Source organism: Carcharhinus amblyrhynchos, chromosome 7 (genome assembly GCF_965287045.1).
Source record: "Carcharhinus amblyrhynchos chromosome 7, sCarAmb.v2.hapA, whole genome shotgun sequence".
NCBI lineage: Eukaryota > Metazoa > Chordata > Chondrichthyes > Carcharhiniformes > Carcharhinidae > Carcharhinus > Carcharhinus amblyrhynchos.
The window spans coordinates 35883592-35904084 of NC_137330.1; the positions used below are offsets into that span (position 1 = coordinate 35883592).

General features: G+C 40.1%; 1 protein-coding gene across 2 annotated transcripts in view; it reads right to left on the minus strand.

Annotated features, from left to right (window-relative positions):
• Positions 1-9005, minus strand: part of adam17b (ADAM metallopeptidase domain 17b) — a 58945-nt gene extending 49940 nt beyond the window's left edge. For both annotated transcript variants that reach the window (XM_080192137.1, XM_080192136.1), the window contains exons 1-3: positions 8754-9005; positions 4707-4839; positions 657-790 (exon numbers count right to left, since the gene is read on the minus strand). In XM_080192137.1, the coding sequence (XP_080048263.1) occupies positions 657-790; positions 4707-4839; positions 8754-8892 (406 nt within the window). In that variant the 5' untranslated portion in view covers positions 8893-9005. The remainder of the gene's footprint in view (positions 1-656; positions 791-4706; positions 4840-8753) is intronic.
• Positions 9006-20493: the final 11488 nt, after the last annotated feature.

A 20493-nucleotide genomic window follows, 5' to 3' on the forward strand; every position in this document is an offset into this window, starting at 1 on the left:
GAACATATTCCTTGTTTTGAACAAATCAATTTCCCTTCCTCCAAAGCACCTTTCATACCGATGCACTCGAATGTTGCCTGAACTTACGCTTTCAATGCAGCAATGCTACAACTTAGACATTGAACAAGGTATGTGTGTGCTCCACCATAGTCCTAGAGAACCAAAGGCTTCTCTCCTGATTTGAGAGCGAGCAAGCTGACTGGTGGTGGTTTAACCTGAGGGTCATCATACCTCAAGTAAGGGGCAAGATTGAGGAGTTGGAGCCTTCATGAATAGCCTCAGCCAGTACAAGAATTGAACCCACACTGTTGGTATTCTGCTGCATCACAAAGCAGCAACCCAGCCACTTGAGCTAATCAATCCCTCTGACTCGGGGAATCTTAACTTGTTTGGCTGGACAGCTAGTTTCTGATGCAGAGCGATGCCAACCGCACAGATTCAATTCCCATAGCAGCTGAAGTTATCTGTGAAGGACTGGTCTTCTCAGTCTTGCCCCTCACCTGAGGTGTGGTGATCCTCAAGTTAAATCACCACCAGTCAGCGCTCTCTCTCTCTCACACATAGGGTAGGACAGACTATGGTCATCTGGGACTATAGTGACCTTGCTATAGGCTACAATAACAAAAGGACTTTATGATTTAAAAACGGTTACTAACCAATCACGTGGCCAGTAAAAAAGTTCTTCCATTGCACAGGATATTCTTTTTCATTTCCATAGCCATCCACTATTACGGCTCTGAAGGTTTCAGAAAATTGCTCCACGCTTGAAGTTAAATGCAGTTTAAAATTTCTGTGAAGAAGAAAGTTCAAAGTAAGATATCAAAGAATCCTGTGGTCGCAATATTTTTCTGCCAGTCACTTGTTAAAAACATGCATGTTTACATTGTACTCTTAAACAAAAACATATTTCAGCACACATCATTCTGGCTTGGAACTATATCTCCATTCCTTCACCATCACAAAATCCTAGAACTCCCTTCCTAACAGTGGGTGTACCTACACCAGATGGATTGCAGCTGTTCATGGTGGCAGTTCACGACTTTCAAGGAAAATCAAGGATGAGCAATAAATGCTGGCCGAGCCAGCAAAGCCCACATTCCATGAAATAAATGTAAAAATAGTGTATTAAAACAACGCGAGTAACAAGGCCATTTAATTGAATCCATGGCACACATTTTATATTAGGGAGATAAGAAAAATCTGTTCTGAAGAGTTATAGAATAAACAAAATCTAAACTCCTAAAGATTGATAAATATTTGTTCAGGTTTTCATTATCTGGCCTTGTAGTTTTTGCTTGGTTCAGTCACATGATATGCTAATTGCTGACAAGGTCAATAATCATTGCCCATCCATAATGCCTTTGAGAAGATGGCAGAAAGCCACCTTCTTGAATGTAATTGAGTGGCTTGCAATCTTGAAGGGCAACACAAGAAGCTCGACACTATGCAAAACAAAGCAGCTAGCTGGACTGGCTTCTCACCCACAAACATTCACTCCCTCCACTATTAATAAATAATAGTAACAGTGTGTACCATGTACAAGATGCATGGCAGAAACTCACCATGATTCTTTAGATAGCACTTTTCAAACCCTTGACCAGTTCCTCGACACATGGGAACACCATCACCATCCCTTCCAATCATTCACCATCCTGACTTGGAAGTATACTTCCATTCCTTCACAGTCACTGGCTCAAAATCCTGGAACTCCCTCCCAAACTGCAATGTACATGTACCTACACCATACGGACTGCCTTCTCTAAGGCAATCAGGAATAGACAATACATGCTGGCCTCACCAGCAATGGTCATATCCCATGAATTAATGGAAAAAAAAGTTTCACAAGTAAGACAGACTGGGTAAGGATGGCAGACTTTGTTTGCTTAAGCTGATGAGCAAACCAGATTGATTTTTCAGTGACAATCCAGTAGCTTGATAATCATCATTACTGGTATTAGCTTATATTTGCAGATTTAAGTAACTAAATTTAAATTCTCTAGTTGCAATGATGGTATTTGAACTTGCACTTTCAGATTATAGTCCAGGTTTCTGGATTACTAATCCTTGTAATACAACCATTATGCTATGTACCCCTTCTTGTTTGAAGTTCACAATAGTGGGAGGAAGATAGTGACAAAGAGGTGAAGTACACTTCTGCTGATTTTCACTCTATTCCTGTAGAAACATTGACTCTTCAATGCTTACACAATCAAATAATTGGATTTAATCAAGGGTTTGGATAGAACTTTGAATTCCGGATACAGTTTCTTTACTTAGATTAACGTAGACCCCCTACAGGGCAGAAGAGGCCATTTGGCCCATCAAGTCTACACTGACTCTCTGACAGAGTATCTTACCGAGGCCCTCCCTCCTGCCCTATTCCCACAACCCATACATTTATCATGGCTAATCCATCCAACTACACATCTTGGGACACTAAGCATCTCCAATCCACCTAACCTGCACATCTTTAGCCTGTGGAACAAAACCAGAGAATCCATCGGAAACCCATGCGGACACAGTCATCCAAGGCTTGAATTAAACCTGGGTCCCTAGAGCTAAGAGGCAGCAGTGCTAACCACTGTGCCACCATGCCTGATAATATGCATGATATATCTCAATATACTACAAAATGTACCTCTTGCCAAAATCTTGGTGCACAATATTTTCTGGAACCAAGTCACAAAGAACTGACTTGTTTCAAGGTTTTATGGATAGGAGACTACAATACAAAACTCAAACACAACGAAGGTTTGTTGAGGACTCATCTATCACCGGCACCAAACCATAAGTTTATAACCTAGAAGTCTGCAACTTTTGCATGCCTTTTCTCATCAACCTGTTCCTATAAACAAAGTAAGATGTCCTGACCACCATAGGATTATATTTAAACATTTATTACAGCATTCATCATGCTGTTTGAGCAAGAAAACCCTTCAATTTCAGGCTATTAAGTCACAAGAAATAGGAAAAGGATTAGATCATATGGCCTGGTGAGCCCACTCACCATTCAGTACAATCATGACTGGATCTTGGGCTCCAGAAGTCATTGAGAATGAATGTAAAATTGTGTTTACACAATTTTCCTTCCATTACTGGATCAGCTAATTTATTATTTTAAGCGAAGTATAGACAATGCAGATGGAGACAATTCACAGTTCAGCAAATTACACAATTTCATATGTCCAACAGATTTATTTGGTATCGCAAGCTTTTGGAGCACTGCTCCTTCATTACCTGCTGGAAGCTCGTAATACCAAATAAACCTGTTGGACTTGAACCTGGTGTTGTGAGACTTCTTACTGTCGTCCCTACCCCAGTCCAAAGCCAGCAATTTCCACATCATGTTTCATGGGAACAGTGTTGTCAAAGCAGTTTTTATTTCTAAAAGGCATTCTAGAATATCCTTGGAGTGTACAAATTAAGTGAACACAAAGCATCACATCTGAAATGTTAATAGGGTCAGATCACTAAATTTTTTGTTCTGATGTTCAAGCAGAACGCCAATCAAAAGTCAAACGAAGAAAACATTGCTGCGAAGAAATATTTTCTGTGAAACAAATTACATTTCCTTCCTGTCATCAGATACAGACTTCACCCATGAACTGAAAAATTGCTGATGTATATGACTTTTAGACCACACTTACCGCAGTTCAGGTTCCAAGCCAATAAACAGGAAAACCATACCTTTGTTAGCTTCAAAAGAAAATGTCCTCTTCACTGCCCAAATACTGCATTAACTACTTAAGATTAACTACTTAATCTTAGGACTACTATTCTTACTACAATTTAAAGGCAATTTGCAGCTACAGAGTTTTTAAGTTTATTTTAACTGTCTACTTAGGCAAGTTTCTGCCTTCATAAATATTCATTTTCTTCATCTGTCTTGTCTAGCCCTCCTGCAGCCAGCCATCAAGTAGCACCATAGATCACCAAGGCATAAATCTTCTTTGCTGCCACAAGGAGGTGCTTAGTCTCCACTAAGCAGCTTTCATAGAATCATAAATCCCTACAGTACAGAAGATCATCATTCGGCCCATTGAGGCTGCACCAACAACAATCCCACTCGAATCTCTGGCACTGTGAGGCAGCAGAGCTAACCACCATGCTATCCTGTTCATGCAACTCATCATTGAAGACTTGAACTGGAATCCATTCTTGCTAATGACACCAAAGTCACAAATTTTATCAGGTTGCAATTCAATTTTATAATATATTTTGTATCAATAACCCAAAAGTAACTGGTTTTAATACTCTCTACATTTGGTAGTAATTTTTCAGTACATTACAATAAATTCAGTATTATTGAAGCACTGCCATTACTTGACGGGTGGAATACCAAATCAAAGAGTTGGAACAACAATCCACATTAACATTTGTAGCACCTTACAGATGAGGCATTGGTTTTAACAGAACAATGTGAAAGAATGGTCCAGAATATTGCACTATGCATTGCTAGTACTTGTGGTCTTTCAAGAACGATTGAAGTGAGCAGTTGTTTCAATTCTTTTGTACCTTTTTTGCCACCAAACATGAAAAGCAGGGCTGGCTTTGAATGGAATAGTTTTCTTACACAGGAAATACTACTCTACTCGTTAATATAAACATCATGATTCTTGGAATAAGCCCTCAAATATGAAGATTGCCTTGCAATTCTGAATTTTGTTGATGGAATGAACTGTGCAAAATAATCTATCCATGCATACCTGTTGAGGGCTGAAAACTGTACAGATTGTTCTATATGAGACTGTGGTTCTGCATCACGCTTCCTCACAGTGTGCTGATGGATATCCGACATGGAGAGGATGTCATAATCAGTTAACAATTGATTCAAGACATCTGCAAAAAGGAGTGGAATATCAGACTTTCTTTATTAGCACACTATTTATTATATATGCTACTAAATGACATTTTCCCCATTGACTGACTTCGATTCAATTCAAATCAGACAAGATTGCAAGTGTTGCAAAATCAGAGGCAATTCAGAAATTGCAGACAGAGCTGGAAACAAATAAGTGGACAGAATAAATGATGATATGCAATATGGACAAATGTATTGTACATCAAAAAAAACATAAGGTGCAGTTTCAAGATCCAGTGAGCAAAAAGTATTGGGCTGACACAAGGCATACTTTCAGTATCAGTAACAGTTAGTGGACACGTCCAAGAAGAAAAGGCCCAAACCACTTCCTGCTGACCGTCAGCAGCACCAGTGCTACCAAATATTCCATGAATTCATGAGGAGTCAGTATCCAGCAGAAGTATCATCCATATCAACATGGTTATACAAGGAGGATGGAGATGGAGAATTCGTGTGCAGCTCATGTCCTGATGCCATGGCCACCACTGCCTCCACCATTGAAAACACACCCCTTAAATCGGCATGATTCCAATCAAATTCATGCAGCCGTACAGTTACAACTGCAACAATCAAATGTCTTGAAACCAGACTTTTTCATTAGCAGCCATCGTAAAAGGCTCCTGTTCTGACAATATACAACAAAGGGGAAGCATATTTCAAAACAAGGTTTTAACAAGGGTGTAACACTTTAACTATTTTGATTCAAAAACAGTTTTGTTTCTTCTTTATTAAAAGAATTGCCCAGACAACTCTATACAAACAGTGAAAACAGCAAGTGCATAGCATTCTTAAAATTTTATGCCCAATAACTCAGGCTATCCAATTGCTAAATTAAAGAACCCAAACAGCAAATGTTGACTGCCAAATTTGAGACTAAAGAGATGGCCACTCAGATATTCCTCAACCTCAACAGCAAGCAATTCTTAAACCAAGGACACTCAAAAGCCAAAACCTCCTGCTTCAATTTCTGGCCTTAGCAGTTACCCCAAAACATTTTAAGTGCAAACCCCAAAACATTTTAAGAGCAAACCTTCCCCTTTAGGGAAATCATTCTAGTATAGAAAGGAGGCAAGTATTAACAACAGATGCTTCATACAATCATAGCTGTCAAATTTATCATTTCTACAGACTTGTTTACTATTGGGAACTTTGCACAAAGTTTTTTTCCCCAAGCCATAAATATCAAGAAATATATCAAGTACTGAAAAATTCCTTGGGTGCAATTGTATGACAACTTTAGAGCGAGTCTAAACACAGCCTAGTTTTCAACAACTTTATACAACATATTTGGCAATTTAACTCCAGTTACTATTAAAGCAAAAATGTAATCCAAATAACTAGACAACACTAAGACTAAATTGAAAGCTTGAAAAAAGCTATGTCCAATCCCAATTCTTCCTGTCATATGCCTTAAATCTCCTATAGTATTGCTGAGCTAAGAAGATAAATGGCATATCAGGAAAGCAAACAATAAAGGGCGTGATCCTATGACCCTACTCTGCACATCATTCAGTGACAAATGAAAAGTTCAGAGTTCCAAGATTTTGATCCAACAACAGTGAAAGATTGGTAATTATTATTCCAACTCAGGGTGTAGTGTGGCTTGGACAGGAACCTTCAGGTGGGGATGTTCCCATTCATCTGCTGCACTTGTCCATCTAGGCATTAAAGGTCACAGGTTTGGAAAATGCTGTCAAAGGACTCTTATCAATTTGCTGCAGTGAATCTTATAGATGGTACACGCTGCTGCCACTTTGCATTGGTGATGGAGAGAGTGAATGTTTAAGGTAAAGGATGGGGTGTCAATCAAACAAGCTGCAGTGTTTATATCGCTGGACTAATTCAGTTCATGGTAACCTTCATGATGTTGATAATGGAGGAGGCAGTGACGGAATGGCAAAGAGGGATGGTTAGATTCTCTTTTGTTGAAGATGGCCATTACCTAACACTTGTGTGACATAAATGTGACTTGTCACTTATCAGCCCAAGCTGAATGTTGTCCAGATCTTGTTGCAATGGACAGGGGCTGCTTCAGTACCTGATGAGTCATAAATGGTACTGACCACTGTACAATCATCAACAAACATCATCACTTCTGACCTTATGGAAGGAAGGGCATTGATTAAGCACCTAAAGATAGCTGGGTCTAGGAGACTACCCTGAGGAATTCCTGCAATGATACCCTGAGGCCAAATGGATTGGCCTCCAACAACTAGAGCTATCTTCCTTTGTGCTAGGTATGACTCCAACTAGTAGAGTTTCCCCTGATTCCCACTTTGTTTGGGCTTCTGAAAGCACACTCGAGTCAAGTGCTGCATTGATGTTAAAGGTTGTCACTCGAACCATACATCCAATGATACTGAGACGGGCAAGGATGGAAATTGCTGAGGCACTGGCCATAATGTTCCAATCCTCCTTAGACACAGGGGGTGTGCCAGAGGACTGGAAAATTGCAAATGTTACATCCTTCTCAAAATGTTTTACCTTGGTGGGAAAGCTTTTAGAAACAATAATTCTTAATAAAATTAACACTCACTTTGATAAATGTGAATCAATTAAGGAAAAACAGCACAGATTTGTCAAAGGGCAAATCACGTTAAAGTTTTTGTCAAGAATAATCCTGTTGATGTGGTACACATGGACTTCCGAAAAGCCCTGATAAAATGCAAATTTAGAGCCTGTGATATAAAAGAGTCAAGAGCAGTATGACTGAGTTACAGAAGACAGTAGCGGTGGATAGTTGCAGTTTAGGTTGAAGTATTGTGAACTGAGGAGGATAATGATAAACTTCAAGGGAACAGACAGGCTGATGGAATGAATAGACAAATGGTAGACAATACTTATTAGAGAGTTGTGAAATGATTAATTTCAGTAGGAAGGATGAAGAGAAGTAATAATTAAATGTACAATTCTAAAAGGGATGAAAGAGCAGCAGGAAATTGGGGTATGTGTGCTCAAATCACTTAAGGTAGCACAGCAGGTTAAGAAAGTGATTGATAAGGAATACGGACTCCTTGATTTATGCCATATTCTTCATTATTCACTATCTCAAACTGCCAGATGCCTCCAAATTAAGGCGAACGGCAAAGCAGCAATACTGGCACAAGGAAAGACCTTGTGTAGTGTGAGTGGTTAGGATCTGGAATGCAGTGCAGGGTGTGGTCAATATAGGTTCAGAGGTCTTCCAAAAAAAAGGATAATTGTCTGAAGGTAGAAAAAGGTGCAAGAACATAAGAAATAGGAGCAGGAGTAGGCCATCTAGCCCTTCGAGCCTACCTCCCCCCCCCCCTCCATTCAATAAGATCATGGCTGATCTGAAGTGGATCAGTTCCACTTTCCCGCTTTCTCCCCATAACCCTTAATTCTCTTGTCTATCAGACCACAGGGAAAAGGCAGGGAATGGGAATAGGTGAGATCTTGTTACAGAGAGCTGGCACAGGCACAACAGGGCTTCCTGCTTTGCAACAATTCTATGTTCCTGTGGGTTTCCCCAATCTGGGGAATGAAATCTTAGGAAAACTTCAGCTTTGGGGAACAGAACAGTTGCGCACTGGTAGCTAACGGGAAGCGTGATACCACGCATGTGAGAAGATTAAAAATTCTTCGTAGACCAACATATTTGTCCATCAAGTAAAGTCCTCAACGTCCTGTACACAAACTCCAGCACACTGCACCAGATCCTCGGCTCTCCGATGTAGTAACCAAATTAGAAGTTGTGTGTGCGCCATTTACTTTCTAAGCAGCACACTTGTTATCAAACAGACCAGAGGAGATGTGTGTCAGGATTTAAATATTTCTAAGGTTTCCAGACATCCTCATTCGCACCGACAACACAGAGGCTCCTTTCTCACGGCTGCCGAGAAGTTGCAGAGTGACCCGGGGTTGTTCTTACCGAACTGACGCCCGTGGCTCTGGGCTTGTGACTGAGGCCCGGCTCCCCTGCCGCCGACAGCGTCTCCCAGTAAAACCACGGCCAGCAGCAGGAGGAGGACAGCGGTGGTGAGGCCGACGCCGCGGCCTGGCATGCTCATCGCCGGGACTCGGAGCGCTCGACACCAGGAGAGCGGACCCAGCTCTCACCGAGGCCGCCGCTCCCGCATCCCGAATCCCTACCGCCGCCACCGCCCGCTGATCCCCGGCAGGAAGTCAGCCGGGACATCAAACCACCCGGAAACGGTTTCAGCCGACCCGGAAGCGCTTCTTGCAGCTGGGAGGGGGAGGCGCTGAGTTGCCATCTTGGTAAAGGAAAGCCTCATACTAGCAAGTAGGTGAGGATTTGGACTGAGAGATCTACAGCCTTTCTCAAACACTGAATATCGTAGCATCCCTACAGTACAGAAAGAGGCCTTTCGGTCCATCTAGTCTGCACCGACCACAATCCCACCCAGGCCCTACTCCCATATCCCTACACATCTACCCACTAATCCCTCTTACCTACGCATCCCTGGACACTAAGGGGCAATTTTTTAGCATAGCCAATCAACCTAACTGGCACATCTTTGGCCTGTGGGAGGAAACCAGAGCACCCAGAGGGAAAGCCACGCTAACACGCAGAGAATGGGCAAACTCCACACAGACAGTGACCCAAGCCAGGAATGGAACCCAGGTCCCTGGAGCTGTGAAGCAGCAGTGCTAACCACTATGCTACTGTGCCACCCAAATATCCTTAAACTTCTATATCCTTAAACCTATCTGTATCCTTAAACACTTTACAGCCAATGAAATACTGCTTAAGTATAGTCACTGTTGTCATGTAGGAAATGTAGCTGCGAATTTTGTACACAGAAAGCACCCACAAATAGTCATATCAACCAGACAATCTGTTATTTTTTATGCTGATTGATTGGGGAGTAAATATTGACTAGGAATAGTAAATAGTATTATGAAATCTTTCACATCCACCTGACAGTGCTATTGGGGCCTTGGCTTAAATAGCTCTTCCTAAAGGCATGATGTGGAGATGCCGGCATTGGACTGGAGTGGCCACAATAAGAAATCACTCACCCAATGAAGGAGCAATGCACCTAAAGCTCGTGTTCCAAATAAACCTGTTGGACTTTAATCTGTTGTGAGACAGCTTCCAAAAGGCAACACTCCCACAATGCTGCACTGGAATGTCAGCCGCAACTGTTGTGGTCAAGTCCTGTGCTCAAGTGTTTGATTTTTTCTAACAGTGTTTTTAATTCTCTTCAAAGCCCCAAGATAAAAGAATAATAAGAACCTGTTTCTAATGGCAGAAGGATCAGCAACCATAGGTCACAGAATTAAGGGAACTGATAAAAGAGCCAGAAATGAAACAAATACTTTTTTTGAATGCAATGTTTGGGTATGATCTTGACTGCACCATCAGAAATGGTAGTGGAAGCAGGTTCAACAATAACTTTAAACAGAGAATTTGATATAGAATTGAAGAGCAAAAATTTCCAGGCTTATCAAGTAAATGGCAGAGGAGTAAGACCAACTGGATAGCTGAATTAAAAGACACTACCAAGGCAGACTGAGCTGAAAAACACAGAAAGAAGCCAATCAGTCTGTGATTCTCTGAATAAATAAAAAAGCTGCTCTCCAGCCATGGAGGTTAGAAGTAACTAACAGCATATATGCTAACTCTGGTTGAACATATTCCTGTGGGTCTTGTCAAATGAACCCAAGGTTGCCAATTCAGCTTTGATTTGATCATGTGAGTATACAAAAAATCTGCAGTGGCATCTGGTTTTCATGGTATAAATTTGATGTCATATTGGTAAATTTACAATTTAAAAATCTATCTTTGAATTCTCATTGAAGCAAACACTGATGTCTCTCTGTTCCCAGAGAATATGAAAGCTAAATCATAGAACAGAATCATAGAATCCCTACAGTTCAAAAGAAGGCCATTCAGATCATCGAGTCTGTACCAACCACAATCCTACCCACCCCCCAAACCCCACACATTTACGCTGCTAATCCTCTGACATTAGGGTCAATTTAGCATGGCCAATCATCCTAACCCACACACCTTTGTGCTTGTGAGGAAACCAGAGCACCCAGAGGAAACTCCACACAGACAGTGACCTGAGGCCAGAATTGAGCCCGGTACCCTGGTGCTGTGAGGTAGCAGTGCTAACCACTATGCCACCTTGTCACCCTAATGATCAATGGACAGAAAGAAACAATATCCAAATGATAGGTGAGAAATGTAGTTATTCCTAATATAAATAGGGTTTTGCATTCTTTCTGTGAGTAATTTATTTTAGAGGGTGCAAGGCTACAGAAGGCAAACACTCATGGTCATTCATAATGAGAAATCATGGTTATTTTCAAATGAGAGGCATCAACTGACAACAGGTGGCAAAATAAGGTTGCAAATAAATGAATAATGATGTACTTATTGCCAAAGTCTCCTTTTGTTCAAAACTACATCAACAGACCTTTGACTGTTCCAAATTCATGTTCTTGTGTGACATTAGTGCCGCTTTAAACAAAGGCTCTTTTAAAATCATGATTTCTGCAGCTCTCCCAACTTCAGTGTTTTATCATCTCAGCCTTAGCTGATGTCATTATGATGCCAGCTTGACTGATAATGTCCTTTTATTGCTTCTTAAGTAGCTTAGATGGGTGTTGTTTGTTTTTACTTTGGGGGTATTTTATAACTCTGAATTGTTAGGAGAAAAAAAATGGTTGGCAGGTCAGGTGACGAAGTTCTTTCAATTTCAGTTCTGAGTTACAGTAGAGTTTTAGAACAGACAGCAAGCTAAAAATAAGTGTTTTCTTTCTCTCTCCCTATTGTTTTGGAAATTCTGCCGGCTATCTGAAAGCAAGGTCTTGCCTTCCTGCAGTAAAGATTCTGAGGTTGGTGGCTTGACCAGAGAGTCTCTCCCTGGGGTTCATAAGAACATAAGAACATAAGAAATAGGAGCAGGAGTAGGCCATCTGGCCCTTCGAGCCTGCCCCGCCATTCAATAAGATCATGGCTGATCTGTCGTGGCTCAGTTCCACTTTCCCGCCCTCTCCCCATAACCCTTAATCCCCTCTCTTATCAAAAACCCATCAACCCGCTTCTTAAAAATATTTAGCGAGGCAGCCTCCACCACTTCAACGGGCAGAGAATTCCAGAGATTCACCACCCTTTGAGTGAAGAAGTTCCTCCTCAACTCCGTTCTGAACCGCCCCCCCTTTATCTTGAGGCTGTGCCCCCTAGTCCTACTGTCTTTTTTGAGCGGGAAGAGTCTTTCCACCTCTATCCTATCCATCCCATTCATCATCTTATACGTCTCAATGAGATCTCCCCTCATTCTTCTAAACTCTAACGAGTACAAGCCTAGTTTATTCAGCCTCTCCTCATAGCTCAACCCCCTCAACTCCGGTATCTAAGGAGCTGTTTTGACTTCACACTGTTCTGAGTGAATCCAGAAAACTGCAGGCTTCAACCAAAGGACTCAATTTCCAGTATCATTAATCTTTGCTGTGTTGAACTTGTTTAAAGGCTTTTGTTGTTATATTGTTAAGGGTTACACACTATAGTGGCCATTTTGGTTTCTTTTTTGTAATTGATAAAGGTTCTTACTAATTTTCTTACTATATTTGTTAACTATATTCTTAAATAAACATTGTTTGATAAAAGCTTCCTTGTGGGTCATTTGAATCATACCTGAAATGAAACATCTCATGCTTGTCCTAGCCAAATTCGAGATGCAAAATGTGTGAGTCACCCGGCACCATGGAGTTTCTGACCTGAACCATAACACCTGCTAAGGACTCAGTGGGACCAATTTCTGGTGAAAGCCTACTGTACCTGTCAATTATTCTCATGTAGTCTCACATTTCAGTACCAAAGATTGAACATTAAATGTTTGAACAATGAAAGAAATGTACTCTACAAAGTTTTTATAAAGGCAAATATTTGGACTTCTATCATTGGTGATCATTATGCGAATAGTTTTGGAATAAACATTAATAATTTTAAAATCATTTCAAAATTTCATAGATGTATTTAAGTGACCAGGAGACCACCCACAGTGCATTGTGTTTGTTTGGAGATTGTCTATGCATAACTAGTAAGTTTAACCAAAAAAGCAGAAAATGCTGGAAAAGCTCTAGAGGTTAGAGTTGGCTCCATTCTCTCTCCACAGATGCTATCAGACCTGCTGAGTTTTTCCAGTATTTTCTGTTGTTTCAGAATCCAGCATCCACTGTATTTTGCCTTCATCTTAGTGTAATGCAGAGCCTGTGCAGTATCAAAATGCTTCATTTTATAACAATTAAATCCCTAATTTGATCAAATTATTGTTAAATTCCAACTTTCTTCAGAGCTCCAGCTGGAAAAGTTTAATTTAGAAAACTGAATACATTTAAGGAGTGTGACATGGTGATCTTCTTCAATAGTGAGCCAATTGACAAGCTATGAAACTAATGATAACATTTTGAGATCTGTCAAGGTGAACTGGTACATAAATGCCTTGTCAGAGTTAAACATGTCTCCTCATGGCTGGAGAAGAGTTAGAATGGGAACCATAGGGACATCTACTTGGTGTGGTTCCTACAACTTGGGGTGGCACTGTGGTACAATGGTTAGCACTGCTGCTTCACAGCTTCAGGGACCCAGGTTCGATGCCCAGCGTGGGTCACTGTCTGTATGGAGTCTGCATGTTTTCCTCATGTTGGCCTGGGCTTCCTCTGCTCTAGTTTTCTCCCACAGTCCAAAATGTGCAGGTTAGGTTGATTGGCTATGCTAAATTGACCTTTGTGTCAGGGGAATAGTGGGATAAATATGTGGGACTATAGGGCTAGGGCCTAGGTTTGATTGTGGTTGGTGCAGAATGGATGGGCTGAATGGGCTCCTTCTGCACTGTTGGATTCTACGATTCTAACTTGGTAAAAGCTAGGAATTAGGCTCTGCTGAGAGAGTTTGAAGAGCCGGGGTCAAAGTTTAAACACATCATCTCAAAATAAATAACCTGAATTATTTGTGCATTGCATCCATTCATTCCTTTGAAGAGATAAGGAGACAGCACTGACACGAGTTTTAAAATGGTTTTCTTTATTGAACAGAATTTAAATAGTATTAACATGACAGAAGCAAAAAGAAAAGTGAACTTGGAGACTGGCTTTTACTGCCAGTCTCTGTATTGAACTTGAATGCACTGAACGGATCTCGAAAACAAACTGAAAAAACAAACACTAAGATGCAAACTATATTTCAACCATTATTTCATTATTGGAAATATTTTTCAGCAGGCTGTCTCCATCTTAGAAAAACAATTCTTGCAGCTGCTGTTATAGGACTGTTATTTTCCTGCATTATGTACCATTCAGGAATCAGTCAATTTTTAGCTAACCTTTAGCCTTCTGATTCTACATGTAGTCAAGTTAGCATAGTTGCATGGGCACAAATATCTTGAAATGAAGTCTTTGCATGGTCTGAAGCAAACAGGGCTAAGCATACATAGGATCTCTCCCCATGCCACACACAGATTAGCATAGGAAAAACACAATAGAAGGTAGAAAGAGTAGCGTCGAAAATTTCAAATCCTCACTACCAGGGAAAGAGGAGGCTCCACTTAAATGTAGATGGGATCAGAATCCTGGCAAATTAAATAACTGGCAAGCTAATAAAAAAGGGATGGGGGATTCAGGAAGGAAAAAATCAAAAAGCAATGCAATTAACATTTAGGCAGTAGAGGCTAGTAGTGATTTGGGTAAAACAAAGCTGACGGTCATGTATCTCCTGATGGAATGTATTTTTGCAAAGAAGGTCTAGAGACAGGTGTAGTGGTCTTTGTCGAAGTTCATTCTCAGCAGCTCTGTAATGAAATACTCTATCTACGGGCTGTTTCCAGGGACACAGAGACAAATATCAACTGCTGCTGGAGGGTCATCAACTTGGTGAAAGATGCACTTTGGTCTGCCCAAAACCTGCTGGTCTTCCAGTGCAAAGAATTGTCCTCCACTGAGTGTTGCAGACTGGCACATTCCAAGGTCCAGGACTACGTGTTGAGGGATGACCTCAAGCTTGGAGTAGTTGCTGCAAAAGGCACAATGGGGAAAGGCCACAGTGTAAAGCCTTTCAATCAATGCAGACCAAGTTAACTGTTAAAAAAAAATTTAGAATGTATAACTGTGTATCTCTGTAAAAGCACCACAAAGTGCAATGTGACAAATGTATATAGCTTGACAAAGAACTTTGGATAATACTGTAACATAATACATTTTTTAAACAACACTAAATTTTGATGTTGAAAATATGACCATTCTTCCCTGTTTTGTAATGATTGGAAATGTTTCTGTAATGTTATATGAAGTATATTTTTGAAAAAAAAAGCTGAATGGAAGGGACAGGTAACTTAAGAAATGGGACATTAGGAATCAGGGTGGCATTAAGGAAAACTATAATTACAGCTAAAGGCATAATGGTACTTTGTAAATCATTCACAACAAAATAGATGAATACATACACTAAATCAATATTTTGCCTTGGTTCTCACAGTGGAGGACCCTACAACCATCCTAATAGTACCAGGTAATGTAGAGTCTTTTTGAAAAGGAGGAACTTAAAACAATCACCATCTCTAGGGAAAAAGTACTGACCAAGCTATTGGGATTAAAGGCAGACAAATCCCCAGGACCTGCTGGCCGACATCTTAGGGTCTTCAAGAGGAAGTGGAAGCAGAGATAGTGGAAGCATTGGTACTAAAATTCCAAAATTTCCTGGATTTCAGAAAGGTTCCCATGAATTGGAAAAAGACTAATTAAACACCCCTGTTCAAAAAGGGAGAAAGGCAGAAAGTAGGAAGCTACAGATCAGTTAGTTTGACATTTGTTGGGAAACTGTTGGAATCCATTATTAAGAAAGTAATAACAGGACATTAGGAAAACGACAACACAATCCAACAGTCAGCCGGGTTTTATGAAGGATAAACCATGATTGACTAATTTTCTGGAGTTCTTCAAAGATATAACAAGCAAAGTGGATAATGGGGGTCCTGTCGATATAATGTATATGGACTTACAGAAGGCATTTGATAAAGTGCCGCACAAAAGTTTAATACACAAGGCAGATCCCACAGGGTTGGGGGTAATGTATTAGCTTGGACAGAGGATTGGCTAACCAACAGGAAGCAGAGAGTGGGGATAAATGTTTTTTTTTGGTTGGCAGGTTGTAACTAGAGGTGTATCACAAGGTTTGGTCCTCTGGTTCCAAGAGACAATTCTCCGGCTGTTCACACCAGCGGGATTCTCCAGTTCCACTGGCAGCGCACCCCTTGTTGCAGGTTTTGCTGAAACATGGGGTGTCATCAATGAGAAATCCCATTGACAACGGCAACACCAGAGAATCCCACCCTCTCTGAATTAGTTTCATCAGGGAATCCTCTAGTGTTCAATCAACAATATGCATCACGTAAAATATGTTTTCTAGAATGATCTGGGGGCATTTCTCCCAAATAATGTTGAGTTAAAAGGTATTTTTCTACTCTTTAGAACTCAGTTTTTATTACAGTTAAGATGCTGTTTCATGAAAATGCAAAGTCAAATTTCCACAATATTCTTGCAATGGTATAAAATGTTTGATATTGCAATGACCTTTTCTGTAAGAAGCACTAGCAGATATATAACATTATAGGTGTACTTCAAACATTTTTAAATAAAGTTGCATTTAAACTACTTTAAAGTTTTATTTGCAAAAAACAAAGGCACATGCTTCTATTCAAGATATTCTGTTGCTTGAATCTTTGGAGCTTGTTATTTCAAATTTGGAACTCTTGATTAATAGACCGACCACAACTTCATTTATCATCATGTGCATTTATTTCATCTCTACTAAAACTGTAGAAATCATGTCAACAGAAAGCAAATAAAAGATAATTTAAATGAATATTGTAATTTACAAATTCTGTTCTTAAATAAATATATCCAATGATCTGTAATGTCTCAACTAGTTGCTAGTATTGTACAATTTTATAAAACCTTATCTGACATACAGAATATAAACTTTGCACAGAAGTCTAGATGTAAATGTAGATGTAGGATTCAGAATTATTGAGCTCTATGTCAAGCATCCACAATAATTACTTTTGGATAAGAAACAGAAAAATGCTGGAAAATCTCAGCAGGTCTGACAGCATCTGTGAAGCGAGAATAGAGCTAATCTATTCTCAATAGAGACGATCATGACAAAGGATCATCTGGACTGAAAATGTTGACTCAACTCTCACTCCACAGATGCTGTGAGACCTGCTGAGATTTTCCAGCATTTTCTGTTTTTGTTCAGATTCCATTATCAGTGGCCATTAACACTTCTTAATTCATGCACACAGTTGCTTTTGTACATGTGCTGAAAACACACAGAAGAGGTGATTCACAAATTGATGTTGGTGGCTTTTCAAGTTCCCCCACGGTGTAAATATGGGATTAGCATGCATAGAGGGCTGAAAATATGACTATTTTCTCAAAAGGCAAGCAATTAGTATGCAAAACTGTCAATTCCTGGTCAAGAAGCTCACTGGACTCTTTCAGAATATATGGGAGTAAGGAATAGATATGGGAGTAAGAATAGAAAGACGCTTCTAACGTCCACCAGTATAAGCAGAAAGGAATTTGTCAATCATTTGACAGATACATCACTCCTCTCCAACACCAGCAAAATCTTTGCCAGAATCCTTCTGGACCACTTTATGCAACATCTCGACTAGGATCTGTTGCCATAGAGTGTGGTTTCAGAAAGGTTAAGAAACCACTGAAATGTTGCTTGCAGTTGGACAGCTCCAGGAGAAATGAAAAGAACAGAACATGGATTTTGACATCATGTTTGTTGACTTGACTATTTTTGACACAGTCAGCCATGAGGGCCTTTGAAACATCAAAGAGGAATTTGGCTGCTCTGAGAAGTCCATCACTATGATTCAGTTTCCATGAAGGTGATCCTGACATTAAAATGACATGCAGAGGAAGCTGCTCAATTTAAGACTACTCCAGACAAAGACAGCTTTTCCAAGGACAAAATTTGCTAATTACTCTGCACCAGTTGCCGGGTCAGTGCTGGACATGCCATTTAACATGTACTTGTTCTCCAATGCATGCAACAACTTATCAGCACCATAAAATCCAAAAGAACATTCAGCAGACTCTAGGAAAGTCCTACATTGAGCTTAAGATTTCAGTCCATGATCAGAACCTGTCAGCAGTGCACAAGTTCACTTACTTTGGCAGCACATCTTCTCAAACTGTCTATATTGATGAGTTGTCTTCAGGAAGCTTTTTAAGGATAGATGGTAGCATGGAAGTGCTCACCCAAGTTGGTATGCCAAGTATTCACACTTTATTAAGGCGATTACAAATGAGTTGGGCTAGTCATAGCTGGGCTAGAGTACAGCAGCATGGTGGCACAGTGGTCAGCACTGCTGCCTCGCAGCATCAGGAACCCAGTTTGATTCCTGGCTTGGGTCACTGTGTGGAGTTTGCACATTCTCCCCATGACTGCATGGGTTTCCTCTGGGTGCTCCAGTTTTTTCCCACACTTAAAAGACATGCTACTTAGATGGATTGACTATGCTAAATTCTCCCTCAGTGTACCTGAACAAGCGCTGGTGTGGGTGTTTTTCACAGTAACTTCATTGTGCTGTTAATGTAAGCCTACATGTGACCAGTAAATAAAACTTTAACTTATAACACACAGGCACCGTCTTACGAAAGTGATCTGCTATGGAGAGTTTGAGTTTGGATGCACTCTTCTGGCAATCAAAAAAAGCACCACAAGAACACTAAAGGTTTCATTGAGTGGTTGACACCAATTTCCAGTCCTAGGAGAAGATCACACAGAATCATTGCACATGGTGAAACCACAGTTTTTTTAAAAACAAAAGTGCGATGGCCTTCAAAAGTCAGACCACAGGGGGAGAGAGAAAACACAAGGGGAGAAACTCCTGAACCAACGAAACATCCAAAACTCAATCATCTGCAGTGCCCTGAGCTGTTTGCAGTGGAAGCTTCTGGGCACAGATCAGCCTGAAGCAATCACTTACACACTTAATGGAGTCCCAGTAAACACTCTCGATGATGAATCTTAGTCTTGAAGGACGAACAAGAGCAGCTCTTATCAGGTCAGTTCCTCTAAAAATCCATTCCTGCTTAATAAGAGTTTTAATTAGGTGGTTACCAAGCAGAATGATTTTTTTTGGAAAAATAGAGAGAAAAAAACAGAATGAGGCTAATAAAGAAATGGATTGGAAAAGTAGAAAGCTATTTAAAAAAAAAACTAGAGCTAGGAAAAAGAAGAATGACCTTATTAAAATTCAGAGCTTGGGGACAAGGGAAGCAGAATGGGGCCATGGCAAAAAAACAAGAGATTGTGAAAAATAGAAAATGAGTCATTAAAAAGAGAGAGGAACATAGCATCAAGAGGTAAAAGAAAGAATAGGGTCACAGAAAGTGAGAGATGGGAGTGTATGAAAAAAGCACTGATTAAAAATGTGATATATGTTAGGGAAAACAGAGAGGAACATAACAGAATTTAATTCGGTGGTTTTTATTTGCTCATTCCTGCTTTCTTTTTTCAGAATGAAAAGGTCATACACGTCCCTGGTTTACCTGATGATTCACTGGCCCACATCCGGTTTGGGCCTACTCATTATTTGCCAATCCCATCAAGTTTATCAAGGATCCTTCATTTTTTTTTAACTTTTAATACCATTTGTTTCTTAGTGTGATAAATAGTTCCATTCCCAGCACCCCCAACCTTCTGATATCACTTGCATTGTTTTTTCAGCGGACAATTTTCCAGTTTGCATTCCCGCTCATCTGCAAGGCCCTTCCACGAAATTTGTGGATAAATTATGACAGACCTACAGGTACTTTTACAAATTTTCACCATTGACTTGATGGCAGTCACAGTTAAAGACCGTTTTTAGAGTATTGTTTGTTCAAATTACTGGATTCTCAGGCTTGGCAAGCATGAAGGTTTGATCAAGTTGTAGCTGATGATCACAAAATATAATTTAGGCTGCCTGGTGCATTTGATGCTGCCCCATTTTCTCAACTGATTACATTATATTCACAGCAGCACCTGCAGCTGCAATGCCCTTTTTAAACTTAAAACTAGTCACTTCTCATAAGTAGAAATTAAAAATGGTGAGTAGTCTTGGGATTATATTGTTATTGCACTAGTAGGTAGAATTGTAAATGTAACTATGTGACACATTGAAAGTAGGAGGACAATAAAACAGATAATTCAAGTTGTATGACAGCTCCCAAGTTAAACTCAGTGGAAAATTGGAAAGAAATATCAGGTCTCCAAGAGTAGAGAATACAAGCTGGTTGACAAAGACATTGTTAGTTTCATGCTAGCAGTGATTTGTAGAGTTATGTTCGCAATATAAATGGTATCTGGTGTAACTTTTCCATGCAGAGTCCCAAAACCTGGAGAAAATATACAAAAAAGTTATGGTAGTACGTTGATTTTGTAACTGGACTGGTAAATCAGAGGTCTGAACTGAATCCAGAGAATGCAAATTAAAATTCTACCATGATAGTTACAAAATTTTAATTCGATTTATCAGAAATGGGATGTACAAAATGGGTATCAGTAAAAGTGCATGAAAATCCAGCTGATTTATTTATATTTTTTTTCTGAGATGAATCCTACCATCTCGGCCTGACAA